The sequence below is a fragment of the Schistocerca americana genome, chromosome 1, assembly GCF_021461395.2.
Source record: "Schistocerca americana isolate TAMUIC-IGC-003095 chromosome 1, iqSchAmer2.1, whole genome shotgun sequence".
NCBI classification, from domain to species: domain Eukaryota; kingdom Metazoa; phylum Arthropoda; class Insecta; order Orthoptera; family Acrididae; genus Schistocerca; species Schistocerca americana.
The window spans coordinates 1077608159-1077623257 of record NC_060119.1 but is presented as its reverse complement, the minus strand read 5'-3'; the positions used below and the strand labels follow the sequence as shown (position 1 = coordinate 1077623257).

The following is a 15099-nucleotide window of genomic DNA, read 5'->3' as shown; positions in this document are numbered from 1 at the left end:
GCCAAGCAACTTCAGTATTTTCGTCGGAAGCTGTTTTCAAACTATTTTTTTTCTTCTTTTGTTTTCGCAACAATTTTTGAGATTTATGGAACTATTCATAGAAAAATTCTATTGTAAATATAAAATAAGCACGGTCCAGTACCGAACATTCGACGTCCTTTCTTGAGAACATCTAGATTACGTTGCAAACAATAACTTCTCACTTCACAGACTACCCAACACCACCTCAGTCCATACACATCATTACAAAGTCTAGATGTGCTGTCGGAGGAATGACTATATGACCCGGGTGAATGCCGTGGGCATATTGACGAGAGCGAGCATTAGCGTGATTTTTGGAATAAAATCCAAACCGCTAGGGAGTCGGAACACTTTCCTTGTAAGGTACTTTAGCACATTTTTTGAGGAGGCGATTTCATTTTTCCCACACTCGAACATAGTGCTGTACCCTGGAAGTCTTGTACTCCACAGTGATTACTTTGCAAAAGTTTCAGTGTAACTCTTGATCCGATCTTTACTCGTAAAACTTACTGTGACGTCACGGAAGTTTATCTTGTCAGTAATTCTTGAAGTCTGATTGACAGTGGATCCACTAGGGGGCAGAATGGAAAGGAAAAAAATGGGAAGATAATTGACTAACATCCTGTAACATGTTATAACTACATGGAACTAAAACGAACAGCCATTGACAGAGGAGAGTGGTTGCATCGACATGGCATTAGCTTTTAGAACTTGTATGTGACCTGACAATGAAGAGGGAGTTAAAGCTCAAATACGCAGAGTGTGCCACATCGGAATATCTAATTGGTATATAACCTTACAATTACTTTTTGAATCAAAGTTTAATATGTTCAGTCTCCAAGTAAATTAACTAGAATATGATGTCTATTATAATTTTAAATCAGCATTCTCAAGAAGAGAACCACTTTAGTGGGCAAAGTCGATACTTTCATGTACTTCATTGTGACTATTTTTATTATCAGTTATGGCAGGGTGGGCAAGAAAATAAAGGGCTAATACGGCAAGTTTAATGACTTGGATCCTATTTTTGAGGGCTCCAAGCAGAGGGACACGACTGGAGAAGAAAATACTGTGCTGTTTCTTTGCCAGGATATAACGAAGAAGGACGAAGCCACAGTGTGTATTAAAGCGGTGAAGTCCACGAGGGGACTTCAAGAAGTAAATTACACATTATTGTGCCAGCCCAACTAACTTTCATAGAATGCTACGCTACACTTCAAAGTGACACAGATACATGCCTGTTTTTCAACATAGTCACCAAGTCTTTGTCAAAAACGGTGGGATCGTTCTACCAATCGTTCAATTCCTCGCCGGTAAAAATCAGTTCCTTGGTCACGGTATCATTCTAGATCCACTGTGTGAACATCCTCCTTCCCCCCTCCAGAGGTTCTTTCTTTCAAACTGCCGCCAGAATGGAAATCACACGGTACAGGCGCTATGAATGAACCGCTTTGTGTGTCAGCAGACCTCACAGCCCTAACTTTTGAGATTCGAGAAACAGCCAAATGTTATGACACAGCCATATCTAAACACTCCAGGCAGACTACAGACATGGCCATAGGGTACAGACGCTGCCCACACCCAGCAGACTTTTCAAGAGTAACTGGAAAAGAAGAAAATAGGTACTGTTCTAACAAATGGCCTATAAGCTTCTGTCTCGGGTTCTTCGGATGATGTTTGTTTGTTGATTTTTCTTACGTTGTCAAAGCTACGCCCTCGATTGCTGATGGTGGACTAGAGTTTAGCTCGTGGCCACAGATTATATGTACCTTGCGCAGTAACGTCCAAGGGCTTTTCCGTTGTTATCTCCGCTGCGGTTCTCCGCTTGTTGCCTGGAACGGTCCTTCTCTGCAGCACGGGAACCCAGGTACCGCTAATTTCGAGGCTTTCTTCTTTCTTGTTGAAGCTATTGTCATTTTGTGTATTTCTATAGCATCCCTGGACAAGTGGATATAACAGCTCTTCTCTAAAGCCAGAAGTTCCATGTCGGCGGATTTCAATATGTGGTCGGTATCACATAGCGCGTGCTCCACCAAGCCCGATTTCTCTACCTGTCTCAACCTGCAGTGCCGCTTATGTTCGGTGATCCTGCTGCTGATTGATCGTCCATTTATTTATCATAGACTTTTCGACATGTACAAGGTATTCGATATATTCCCGGCATTGCAAATGGGTCTCTTTTCTCTTTTGCCGATCTCAGAGCATCTTTGATCTTCTTTGTCGGTTCATAAATAGTCATCTCGGTTGTATGTATGGTGTAACAAAGATCCATAAGAATAATGTTCCATTAAGACCGATTGTCAGCGCCCCTGGCTCACCGACGTATAAACTGGCGAAACACTTGGCCTCTCTGCTCCAGCAGCACGTAGAAAAGACCGATGTATGCACTGTGAAGTTGAAGAAGCTAAAACTTGAACCAAACGATGTCCTAGTCTGCTTTGATGTTGTTTCTTTGTTTGTTTAAGTGCCATTCCGTGATTCTCGAGTATATTGGTTTCATTTTTTCTCAAGACATTACCGCGATCTTGCATGCACGTCTCAACACGAGCTGTTTCATGTGGAACGGCAACATCTATGAGCAATGGAAGGTGTCACCGTGGGAATTCCACTTACTCTAGCGGTGGCCAACTTCTTCATGGAATATTCGAAGCACAAACGCTGGACTTGGCACCTTGTAAGCCTAAGGTGTAGCACAGACACGCCGACGATACTTTCATTGTGTGGAGTCATGGTAAGGAACAACTCGGTGACTTCCTAAGACACCTGAACATTCTCGACGCCAAAACTTACCATGGAGGTAGAAGAGGATTAACAGCTACCCTCTCTAGATGCGCTGGTCACGCTGGGACACAGCGTGTATCGAAATCCGACACGCATGATCCGATCGATAGCTGCACAAACTAGCAAGACGAATATGTCAGCCGCGGCACCTCAGACGCAAGATGCAACACCTAGGGAGCGTTCTCAGGGGCAATGAGTACTCTACCAGTTACATAAGAAGTGTCACGGAAGCAAACATTCAGCGAAGTGAAATGGCAGGTACGGCCTTTCTCTCATACGGACAGAATCGGCTGCATATTACGCAAACGCGGCGTAAAGAGTATTTATAAATCGACAAAGAAGTTCAAAGAGTGTCTCAAATCAGCAAAAGTGAAAAGAGACCCATTTGCAATGTAGGGAATATAGCGACTACCATGAGCATGTGGAATGACTGGACGATCAATCAACACCAGGGTCACCGAACATAAGCGGCATTGCAGGTTGGGGCAGGTAGAGAAATCGGGCAGGGTGGAGCACACGCTATGTGAGACCGACCACTTATTGAAATTCCCCGACATGGAAATTCTGGTTGTAGAGAAGAGCTGTTATATCCTCTTGTTCAGGGAAGCCATAGAAATACACAAACATGATAATAACAAGAAAGAAGAAAGCCTCAAAGTAAACGCAACATTGGTTCCCGTGCTGCATAGAAGGACCGTTCCACTTAGCAAGGGGAGAACCGCAGCGGAAATGACCAAGGAAAAGCCCTTGGATGTTATTACGCAAGGTACATATAACCTGCGGCCACGAGCTTGACTCCATTCCACCACCAGCAATGGAGGATAAAGCTTTGAGAACGCTAGCCGCTTGTGCTAGCGAAACGTCAGAAAATCATCAAACATACGTTGTCCGAAGAACCCGAGACAGAAGCAAAATGGTTCAAATGGCTCTGTGCACTATGGGACTTAACATCTGTGGTCATCAGTTCCCTAGAACTTAGAACTACTTCAACCTAGCTAACCTAAGGACATCACACACATCCATGCCCGAGGCAGGATTCGAACCTGCGACCGTAGCGGTCGCGCGGTTCTAGCCTGAAGCGCCTAGAACCGCACGGCCACACCGGCCGGCAGACAGAAGCAGACAGGCAATTTGTCGACAAGTGCTCACGAAAGCCTTGACAATTTTGTAAGTAATATTCTGTTGAAGTATACACGGATGGAAGGAAATCAGACGACGGAATGGGCTCAGGAACAGGTATGCTTATCAACCAGTAGCTTACTCACCAATTACAGCACAAACTGGATAATGAAAGCTCAAATAACTAAGGAGAACAAATTGCTTTTGACTCGAAAGCGTGTCCACTACAACGATACCTAACGGCCACAGCTCGTTGTTTAAGCAGCCTATGCCACTAAATGTAGCACTAGTGCGTGGTACTCTTGTAAACTCGTATTTTCGACGAGATACTGTATATCGATTTCCTTTCATATGGTAAGTTTTGCTTTTTGTACTCGGCTGTTTTGCTAAATTGGGACACACTGCAAGAAACGATCTTTGAGAGGATACGGAGTAAAAATTTGCATGTGGGCATATGGCAGGAAATGACTTCTAAGGGACAGATCTTTCACACTGACCCCGGTATCAGTACCAGGCAGGAGACTCGCAAGCGTGCGACAACTGTCACTATCCATACCACTTCCAACGTGTGCAGGCGTTCTCATCTAAGGACTTGCTCCACAGCGACAGTTTTGTCGCTCGTACGTCGCTCAGGCCGCCATGACTATTCACAGGTGAGGCTATCTTTATGATAGACGGTGTCATCAATCTTCACAACACCCCTGCAGATTATGGAGAATTCCGATGGTATTCTGGCAGCCAACTATCAGCACCAATTCAGCATAAATGTAGGGGCGAGGATGATAGGCGACAGTCTCAAGGGACAGGTTATCCTTCCACAACATCTCACAGGCGAGGTATATCTGCACTTCCTGCGTCCCCATCTAGAAAACGTGTCTTTGGTGGTACGAAGGGTAGTGTGGTCAGAACATAGTGGTTTTCCAGCTCACTATTCTGTTGGGTGTGAAGCTAAAACACTAATACAGACAAAACATTCCCACTTTCTTGGTGTGTTCTCACGTGTGATTTCTGCTGCATCCTTGGGCGTCGACTGTGTCACAGCCGCTTTGTCATCTCCTTCGTAGGGAAGAAGGGTATGGCGTCTTGGCTGCTGCCTTACTCTGCAGCCACAAGCCACGCAATTGAACGCTGCAGGTTGCCTCCCCATCAAGGCGCCTGCAACGCAATCGCAGCTCATCCTGTCAGCGGCAGTCTGTTACGGCGCCGCATCTGACGGAGTTCTACTTACAGTTTCAACGCCGTTCTTTGTTGTCCAGCCAAGTTTTATTGTAATAAAAGAACTTACCGTCTTACTCTCTTAATTTCCTTACTTGTATCGAATACTTGCGTCATCAGTTAATTACATCAGTTCCCTCTACCACATTATTCCTTTTACTTAGGGGCCCCTTTCAGGTAAATCCCATTTCACGCACTGTCTTGTGCAAAATATCTTTCTGCCAGAGATAATGGATTTTCCGTTTTACAGCAATAAGTAATTTGGGTAACGCCGAAACTATCCGTTGGAACTGTCTTTTAATCAATGTAAAAGTCCCCCGACGTTTTTCGAATTACCGATTTTTGAAAGCTGTTTACAGCGATGGATTTCTTCCCAAATTTCTTAGCGCTCTTTCTTGGTGGTTCTAATAACCCGTATGGTTTATTTTCGCATTCATTTCTGATCCTCCTATTGAAGCAAGGCTGATTTTGGTATAAATTGCAGGCCTTTGATTGGTGCTGGCAATATTAGCCCTCAGTTCTTTTTGTGCCAAATACAAGCTCTTAATTACAATAGAGAGAAACTCCGAAGGTACTTCTCCTTTCTATTGTACACATTTTATTGTGATGTATTACACTTATCCTTCACTTCCAAGTAACTAACTACGTCGCAAAATACACTGAAGCGCCAAAGAAACCGGTAGGCATGCGTATTCAAATAGAAAGATATGTAAACAGACAGAATACAGCGCTGCGGTCGGCAACACCTATGTAAGACAACTAGTGTCTGACGCAATCGTTGGATCGGTTACTGCTGCTACAGTGGCAGGTTATAAAGATTTAAGTGAGTTTGAACGTGGTGTTATCGTCGGCGCACGAGCGATGGGACACAGTGTCTCCGAGGTAGCGATGATGTGGGGACTTTCCCGTACGACGATGTCACGATTGTACAGTGAATATCAGGAATCCGGTAAAACATCAAATCTCCGACATCGTTGTGGCTGTAAAAAGATCCTGCAAGAACTTGACCAACGACAACTGAAGAGAATCGTTCAATGTGAGAGAAGTGCAACTCTTCCACAAACTGCTGCAGGTTTCAATGCCGGGCCATTAACAAGTGTCAGCGTGCGAAACATTCAACGAAACATCATCGATATGGGCTTTCGGAGTCGAAGGTCCACTCGTGTACCCTTGATGACTGGACGACAGAAAGCTTTAAGCCTCGCCTGGGCCCCTCAACCCCGACATTGGACTGCGATGACTGGAAACGTGTTGCCTGGTCGGACGAGTCTCGTTTCAAATTGTATCGAGCGCATGGACGTGTACGGGTATGGAGACAACCTCATGAATTTATGGACCCTGCATGTCAGCAGGGGACTGTTCAAGCTGGTGGACGCTCTGTAATGGTGTGGGAGTGTGTGCAGTTGGAGTGATATGGGACCCATGATACGTCTAGATACGACTCTGACAGGTGGCACATACATAAGCATCCATTCATGGCCATTGTGCATTCCGACGGACTTGGATAATTCCAGCAGAACAATGCGATACCCCACACGTCCAGAATTGCTACAGAGTGGCGCCAGGAACACTCTTGTGACTTTAAACACTTCCCCTGACCACCAAACTCCCCAGACGTGAGCATTATTGAGCATATCTGGGATGCCTTGCAACTTGCTGTTGAGAACAGATCTCCACCCCCTCTTACTCTTACGGATTTATGGACAGTCCTGCAGTATTCATGGTGTCAAGTCGCTCCAGCACTACTTCATATATTAGTCGAGTCCATGCTACGTCGTGTTGCGGCACTTCCGCGTGCTTGCGGGGGCCGAACACGATATTAGGCAGCTGTACCAGTTGTATATTAACTGAACTGACTGGCGCCGATAACTAAAATCACACGAACAGAATCAACGTTACCAATAAAAGCGTCCGAAATGGAAAATGGAAAGGTCTTCTAATAAATATTGGACTGTGGGGCCTAAAGTGCAAACAAAGCAGCGAATGTTTCACACCATTGAGCTTTCACAATTAGTGTGTCTCATTCACGAGTATAAAATTGTTTAACTACCCAGAGACGTACGTTTCCGTTCCAGCAAATGTTGTAGACACTTTTCACAGTTAGCTGGAATCGTCGGGATCTTTCGCTGCTTATACGCTACACAATTGCTTGCTGTACCGTAATTTGCGCTGCGAGTGAAAATACAACGAGCGCTACTTCAGTTCACTTATACTAAACACTATCGTTTAAAGTCATCATCCATATGGACCCAACGACCTTGCGATTAGAAATACTGACAGCATCAATTTACAAGCAGTCAAATCTTTACACAGTACTCAGTGATTAGTTTTGCTCGCCAAAATATTTCATACTTCCACAACTAGCTCCTTTGCGGGAAGTCTGTATAATGTAGTGTTGCAACGTGTAGTAAGAAAATAAGTTCTCACTCTAACAAAACTCTCGGAATAATCATCCAGATCGAACATTTTTGACAACATCCACTTTATACCGTCCTCTGTCACACTGTTCCTCAATAAAATGCATTCCTGGACATGTTAGCGAAATTTTCAGAGCCACTGGAGGTACATCCTTACTCTATCTGAACTACATCGTGACTCCTCTACAAAGTAATCCTCGCAGTCAATGTACCATCTACAGATCACAGGATTTCGCTCTTCTCTAATTGATTGAGATAAATTATGGCATGAGAACTGTACCTAACCTCTTGTTGAGATGTGATCGGCATATTCGATTTCCCAGCCCAAGCCCATTAACGACTGTAATACACTCCCCAAGCCCATTAACGACTGTAATACCCTCCCCAAGCCCATTAACGACTGTAATACACTCCCCAAGCCCATTAACGACTGTAATACACTCCCCAAGCCCATTAACGACTGTAATACACTCCCTAACAAAAAAAAGGGAAGCTCCTGGAAAGGGAGCAGGAAACGAGAAGAAACTTCGTGGGCACAAGGGTAGGTGACGTTATTTCAGTGATAACAAAAACGAGTCAAATTTTGTAAATAACTCGGCAGTATCAGCCCGCTTACCTACATAACGTTGCTCCCCCTGCGACTTGGACGCACGTTTGAAAGGGTCTCATAGGGTCGTTTTATTCTCTCCTAAAGCAAGCTGGCCCACAACTGTTGTAACTGGTCGTTGATACCGTGTATGATGACACATCCAAAAGGATGGAAGGAAGAATAGGGTTTAACGTCCCGTCCACGTCAAGATCATTAGAGACGGAGCACAAGTGCAGTATCTTTCAAGGATGGGCCAGGAAATCGGCCGTGTCCTTTCAATGAAACCTGATTTAGCGAAACCGCGGAAAACCTAAATCTGGATGGCCGGACGCAGAACTGAACCGACGTTCTCCCGAATGCAAGCCCAGTGTGCAGACGATTGTAGTGTCATAATAAATCCCATTAGAGAGAAAGCAACAGACGAGGTGGTAAATGATATTTTCCAAAGAATTATGAAGTGGTTCTCAGAAAACGGACTTCCCTTAAATTTTGAAAAAAAAAACGCTATATTCAATTCTGTACAACATATTAACAATTGTATTAGTACATGAGCAGGAGTCGGTAATTAGGATAGAATAATAGAATGCTCTAAATTTTTAGGTTCACATACTGACGAAAAGATGAACTGGAAGGGTCATTTTACTGAGCTTCTCAAACAATGAACTTTAGCTACTTTTACTCTTGGTATAATTGCTAATCTTGGAAATAAACGAATGTACCTCCTGACATATTTTGCTTATTTCCACTCAACAATGTCTTATGGAATAATTTTCTGGAGAAATTCATTTGATAGAAAGAAAGTAGTGATAGAACAAAAGCGGGCAGCAAGAATAATATGTGGTGTTCACCCACAAACTCATGTAGGTAACTCTTCAAGGAGCTAGACATTTTAACTCCGCCTTCTCAATATATACAATCACTATTAAAATTGGTCGTAAATAATCCATCACAATTTGAGAACAGTAATATCCACATCTATTACACTAGAGGGAATAAAGATCTTTGTTGCCTTTTGCCCAATAAGTAAACGTTTGACAAGTAGGAAGGCAATTTTTAAATATAACTTTTAATCATATCTTCTGCACAACTCCTTCTATTCCATTGACGAATTTCTGCTTAGAAATTAGTAGCCAGACTAATGGTGGCACCATGTTTTAAATGCAGTTGCATGAGTAGGATTAAAAAATAATGTCTTCATTGATGTTAGCACTAATCATGTACACATTTCCTGTAAACTTGCACGTTCCACATCACTTCGACAACAGAATCGCTCAAATGATCCTTGGGACGTTCATCTCACTAACTAACCAGTGCGCCCCCTCGCGCGGTAGTTGACATCGAGCTGGGCCGAACATATCCTGTTGGGGACAGATCTCGGAATTTTGCTGACCATAGAACGTTGTCCTCCTGAAAAATGGCACCACGAATGGCAGCACGATGCTGTCGCATGAGAGGATGCAGGGGAAAGTCCGTGACGTATCGTTGTGGCGTCAGAGTTTCCTCAATCAGTACCAGCCGTGACATGAAGTCATACCGAATGGCTATTCATGCCATGACGCGAAGGGTAACACCGCTGTGCCTCTTCAAACACTGGGAAAATGGGACATCTCTCCATGTCGCCGCCATGCTCTTCGTAGGGATGTGAAAAACCGATAAACATTTTTCGGTATCTGTTTGCTTTCGGTTATAACAGGTGTTTTAGTTTTTTACTAATAATGTGGTAAGAAACTGAAATATCAGTTAGTCATTACAGCAATGCTAAAATTTTTGGTTTTTAAAGATATCTTCTTTACAGAACGAGTAATTTTTATTCGTAACATTTGCTTTGCTTTGAATTATTGCTTCATTATAGAAAATGGAAAAAGCGATCAGTGCTATTTTAATAACAATTCCGACAGAAACGAGCAACAAACACATGGCATAAGAATTGGAACGGCATTGCTGAAACGTGTTACCATGTGGTATGGCCTATGACGTGTGTATATGGGGTGTGCAATAATTGGCTGATCTGGTCTATATGGTACTTTCTATGTCGTCCTCGGACATCAATTGTATTACAGAATGGCACCATTCCTAGTCTGGAAGTGTTTAGGAAGTGCAGTATCAATGAAGTACAGTGCTCCATTTGAGTTAAAAGATTAGAAACGGGAGGAGGCACAATACACTTGTGACCTAATAAAGGAGGAAACTTAAAAATTAACAGTTCATTCATAGTTTGCAATAAAAATAGAAATCAGTTGATCAGCTGCCTGTAAAGAACATGTCTTTTTCTGTTTCTAGCCCTCGAAAACGGACAAATTTACTAGACAAATAGTATTCTTCAAACTCGTATTTCATTCTTTAGCACCGACTACTCGTAATGTCCAAATAGTGGTATGATCTCTGATTACAACATAATCGTACTTTGGCTTACACCATACTGGCAAGCCACTTGCCTGAAGCTTGTATTAGGCTTCGTCTCAAAATCTGTAGAACCTGGTCTTCCAAATCTAGTGTACGCACAGTCCGCCGCCTCCACGCGCATTCGTTTGTCTGAAATGACCAATGATCATACAAACGCCCGAAAAGGGCTTGAAATGTTGTGCGATGTGTTTGCTGTCTGTGAGGGTACTTGTTTTGGTACAGCAGTCCTGTCTCTCGACCGTTTCCATCCGCTTGACCGTACACAAACACCATTTCGGCTTGTTCCCGACACGAATACCGGACCATTCTGCTGCTTACAGTATGCCGCATCAATCACACAGCCTGCAACACACAAGGAGTACACGGTACGTAGTCAGAGGAACTTCCATTCGTCAGCGCCATCTACCGTGGTGACGGTGCATTTCCGGACACGTGTTCATAGGACCTTTTTCCCCCATTTCCAGTCAAGAACCCATCCCTGCACTTCGTTAGTTCTATTAATATTCACCCTGAAAATATTTAATACTTTTTGCTCTGTAAGATAACTGTTTCTCATTTGTGTCTGAAGATTGCATAAAGGTGGAACGCATAAAATTGTAAAGTTGAAACCTCCCCTTAGAAAAATTAATGAATTACTGTGCTGATAAACCTCTTACATTATTTGATTTCCAAACAGCTGAGCAGAACCGAACGTACCCAGACATTTCGCTCTTTACCTATTCTGATCAACACTAAACTGACAGCCAATATTTTTAGCGCAACGCAATCTGACTTTCAATAATCCCTACAAAAGAATGGCCCTGGCTAACATTAACCTATACGTTTCACAAATCACTTACCTCACAAAAATCTTCGTTACTTTAACTACTGCAATACAGCGAGCGCCACTACTGCCAGCTAAATAAAAGATTCAAACTACTGAAGGGACTAACTACTGATAGGCATAGTTAGCAAATGAAAGATCTTGATAGAGAACAAGCAATGTATTTACCTTAATAGTATTCAAAAGTCTTAATATATATATCAGTCCATGATATCCAATATTACAAATTTACTCTTTCTGATGGACACACGTCCTGATCGTCCGCTCTCAAAATTCCGCCATCTCTCTCCCCACATCCACCACTGCTGGCGGCTCACCTCCAACTGCGCAACGCTACGCGCCGTTAACAGCCAACTGCCCAACACTACAATAGCATATACTCCAACAATGCAAACCAACCACAGCCTTCACACAGCACAGTCAGTGATTTTCATTTATAGCGCTACGTGGCGTTACCAACATAAAAACCTAAACAGCCTACTTACAAAGTGTATACAAAAAAAGCGATGGGATGGAGAATTATGTTGTCTAATGCCATTACGGTCGCGGACTCTTTTAATGACTTTATGTCTTCATTGGAGTCCAGAGGTTTGTGTGTGGTTTAGCGACTGGAGATGTGTTCGCACAGCGACACTCCACAGCGTGGTAGCAGAACTCCCTGGTTTCATATACACATAGAACATTCATGAGCGATCAGTACTGCCTCTATATGAATGGTTAAGTTCTTTATGGGGGTAGTGTAGTGACCACTACTTGGTACGGTCCAGCCCGTTCTGCTCGTCATCGGACAGAGTGGAGCCGGGCATCAGTGAGGTGTACTTACCGCCGCCGTTCTTGTAGCAGAGGTAGGGGAAGCGCCAGACGTTGGCGAGGTCGACGGCGAACCCGATGACGGAGAGCAGGAAGTCGACCTTCTTGCCCCACGTCTCGCGCCCGTCCTCCTCCCCAGACACCGCCGACCTGCTCTTGGGCTCCATGGCGGGCAGCACCCGCGGCCGCGCGCTGCAAACACACACGTCACGTCGTCAGCACACAGCGGCCCCTGTTCTACATCTACATCTACATCTACATCTACATCTACATCTACATCTACATCCATACTCCTCTATCGGTTCTCCCTTCTATTCCAGTCTCGTATTGTTCGTGGAAAGAAGGATTCAAATGGTTCAAATGGCTCTGAGCACTATGGGACTTAACATCTGTGGTCATCAGTCCCCTAGAACTTAGAACTACTTAAACCTAACTAACCTAATGACATCACACACATCCATGCCCGAGGCAGGATTCGAACCTGCGACCGTAGCAGTCGCGCAAAAAGAAGGATTGTCGGTATGCCTCTGTGTGGGCTCTAATCTCTCTGATTTTATCCTCACGGTCTCTTCGCGAGATATACGTAGGAGGGAGCAATATACTGCTTGACTCCTCGGTGAAGGTATGTTCTCGAAACTTTAACAAAAGCCCGTACCGAGCTACTGAGCGTCTCTCCTGCAGAGTCTTCCACTGGAGTTTATCTATCATCTCCGTAACGCTTTCGCGATTACTAAATGATCCTGTAACGAAGCGCGCTGCTCTCCGTTGGATCTTCTCTATCTCTTGATACAGTGGGGCGGGGGAGGCAGACAATTGTCCTTGTGTACATCCATACCACAGGTTACACATTTGGCTGGGTGTCGACAAGACGTTCTAGTGTGGTTGAAACGATGAAACTGGTAGCAGCGCACCAGGTTCGGAATGTACGGCCAGACTGTGATAATTTCATAGCCTACTTTGATCTTGGATGGCAGCACCACTCTATCAAAGGTGAGGAATCTAGCTTTTACATTACATGGTGGACGGCAATGAAACCCTGTTCAGAGAAGTAGGACTGGATTTCGGTCCTTGGTTAGATCATTGAGTAGCCTGGTGAAAATTACACCATGAGAAGAATTCAAAATTATATGGGCCTCGACACAAACAGGGTAGCCATTAAGAAGTGAGGTGTCAAATAGTAGTTGTGCTTGAGAATCAGAAGCAGTCTCTAAGCAAAGTGAGATTCCATAAACGAGAGTAGGGTTTCACAAGGCCAGCAACTGCATCAGCATCTTTCTGAATAATAAATGGATTGACCGTGGTGAAGGACTGACTGTTTTCAGCAAGTGAGACCATGAGGAACAGCGGTGCAGCGGGAAGGGTTTTTGAATCGCTAGCCTCATTACGTTTTGTAGATGTGGACTGGGAAGACGAGTGATTCATTGCGAGAAAATCCTCCATGATTGCCAGCGTCTCTGGTGATGTGCTCCTTCCAACTGGGGCCTCCCTTTACGAGGGGGCACGCCCGCCTTAGGTGATCGTTTACACCTCAGGTCACACCTCCTGAACACCTGACAGAGGGACCGATCGGCAATTTGGGAAGGTTGCAGCTCAGGCAATCACCCCTCCCTGAGCCTGGCCTGTACCAGGGGGTACACGCAAACCCTACCTGGTGATCTGGGACTGGGAATTACGCGTTACCCAGTCACCTGTCACGCATCAGATGCGTGGGCTGGCCTTCAGGAACGCGCAGGGAGGAAGAAGAAAAAGAAGAACCTCAAACGCAACGCCGAAGCGGAGGAACGAGAGGCGAAGGGAAACAAAGAAAGGGAAAGAGCGAAAAACCAAAGTGAGACTTTCTTACGCCAGGGACAGACAATGCAGAATATTCACAGTTAATCACAGTACGCTCGGTCACAACAGTCTCAGTTCCTCATATACAACTCTGTTATGGATCACAATCTGCACTTGTAATGAAATCAAGTCAATAACACAATAAGAAAAGTACGACAAAAGCATGTCATTCAGTATTACAATCAAAATTGTACAGAATTCTTTTGGAACATGGAACACCAAAGAAGTATGTTAGACTTACAGAAGCGAGTTTGAAAAACACAAAAGGTAGAGTACGCGTGGGGAAATTGGAGTCAAAAGAATTTGTAATAAAGAACGGACTTAAGCAGGGAGGTGCCCTGTCTCCGCTACTTTTTAATTTAGTCCTAGAATATATTGTACGAATGGGAGCAGATAATTCAGAGGGTGTGGAGTTAAATGGAAATATTAAGATATTAGAGTATGCAGAGGATCTAAACATCATTAGCAATAGGAAAGAATTTGTAACAGCAAATGCGAATGCGTTAATCAGGACTAGTGAAGATGTAGGTCTAAGGATATAAGTGAAGACAAAACTAAATACCTGGTTATTACTAGAATGCCAACAGCAGTAGATCAGGAAATGTTAAGAGTTGGATACATGCAGTTTGAAAAAGTGAACACATTTAACTATCTAGGCGTGGACATCACTTCGAGAAATGAGATTGAATCCGAACTGAAGAAGAGATTACGAGCGGGAAATGCGTGCTACTTCTCACTGAATAGATTACGTTCATCACGGATATTGTCTAGGAATTTAAAGATTACAATATACAAAACTATTATTCTACCAGTTATGCTGTATGGGTGTGAGACTTGGTCTCTCACTGTGCAAAATGAAAAGCCGTTTCGAGTATTTGAAAACAAAATTTTTAGGAAAATTTTCGGAACAAAAAGGGATGACATTAGCGGAGAGTGGCGAAAACTGCATAACGAAGAGGTTCACGAACTCTACTCAAGCCCTGACATAATCAGTATTATTAAATCACGTAGGCTGCGATGGGCAGGTCACGTAGCTCGAATGGATGAGGGCAGGGCAGCGCGCAGAGTACTGGTCGGGCACTTAGAGG

The 15099-nt window shown here is 44.0% G+C and overlaps 1 protein-coding gene across 1 annotated transcript in view; it reads right to left on the bottom strand.

Moving 5' to 3' along the window:
• The window catches only part of LOC124550003 (sodium-dependent dopamine transporter), a 552321-nt gene that overhangs the window by 300266 nt on the left and 236956 nt on the right, over positions 1-15099 (bottom strand). The window contains exon 2 of the mRNA XM_047125279.1: positions 12192-12370. Coding sequence (XP_046981235.1) covers positions 12192-12345 — 154 coding nt within the window. The 5' untranslated portion in view covers positions 12346-12370. The remainder of the gene's footprint in view (positions 1-12191; positions 12371-15099) is intronic.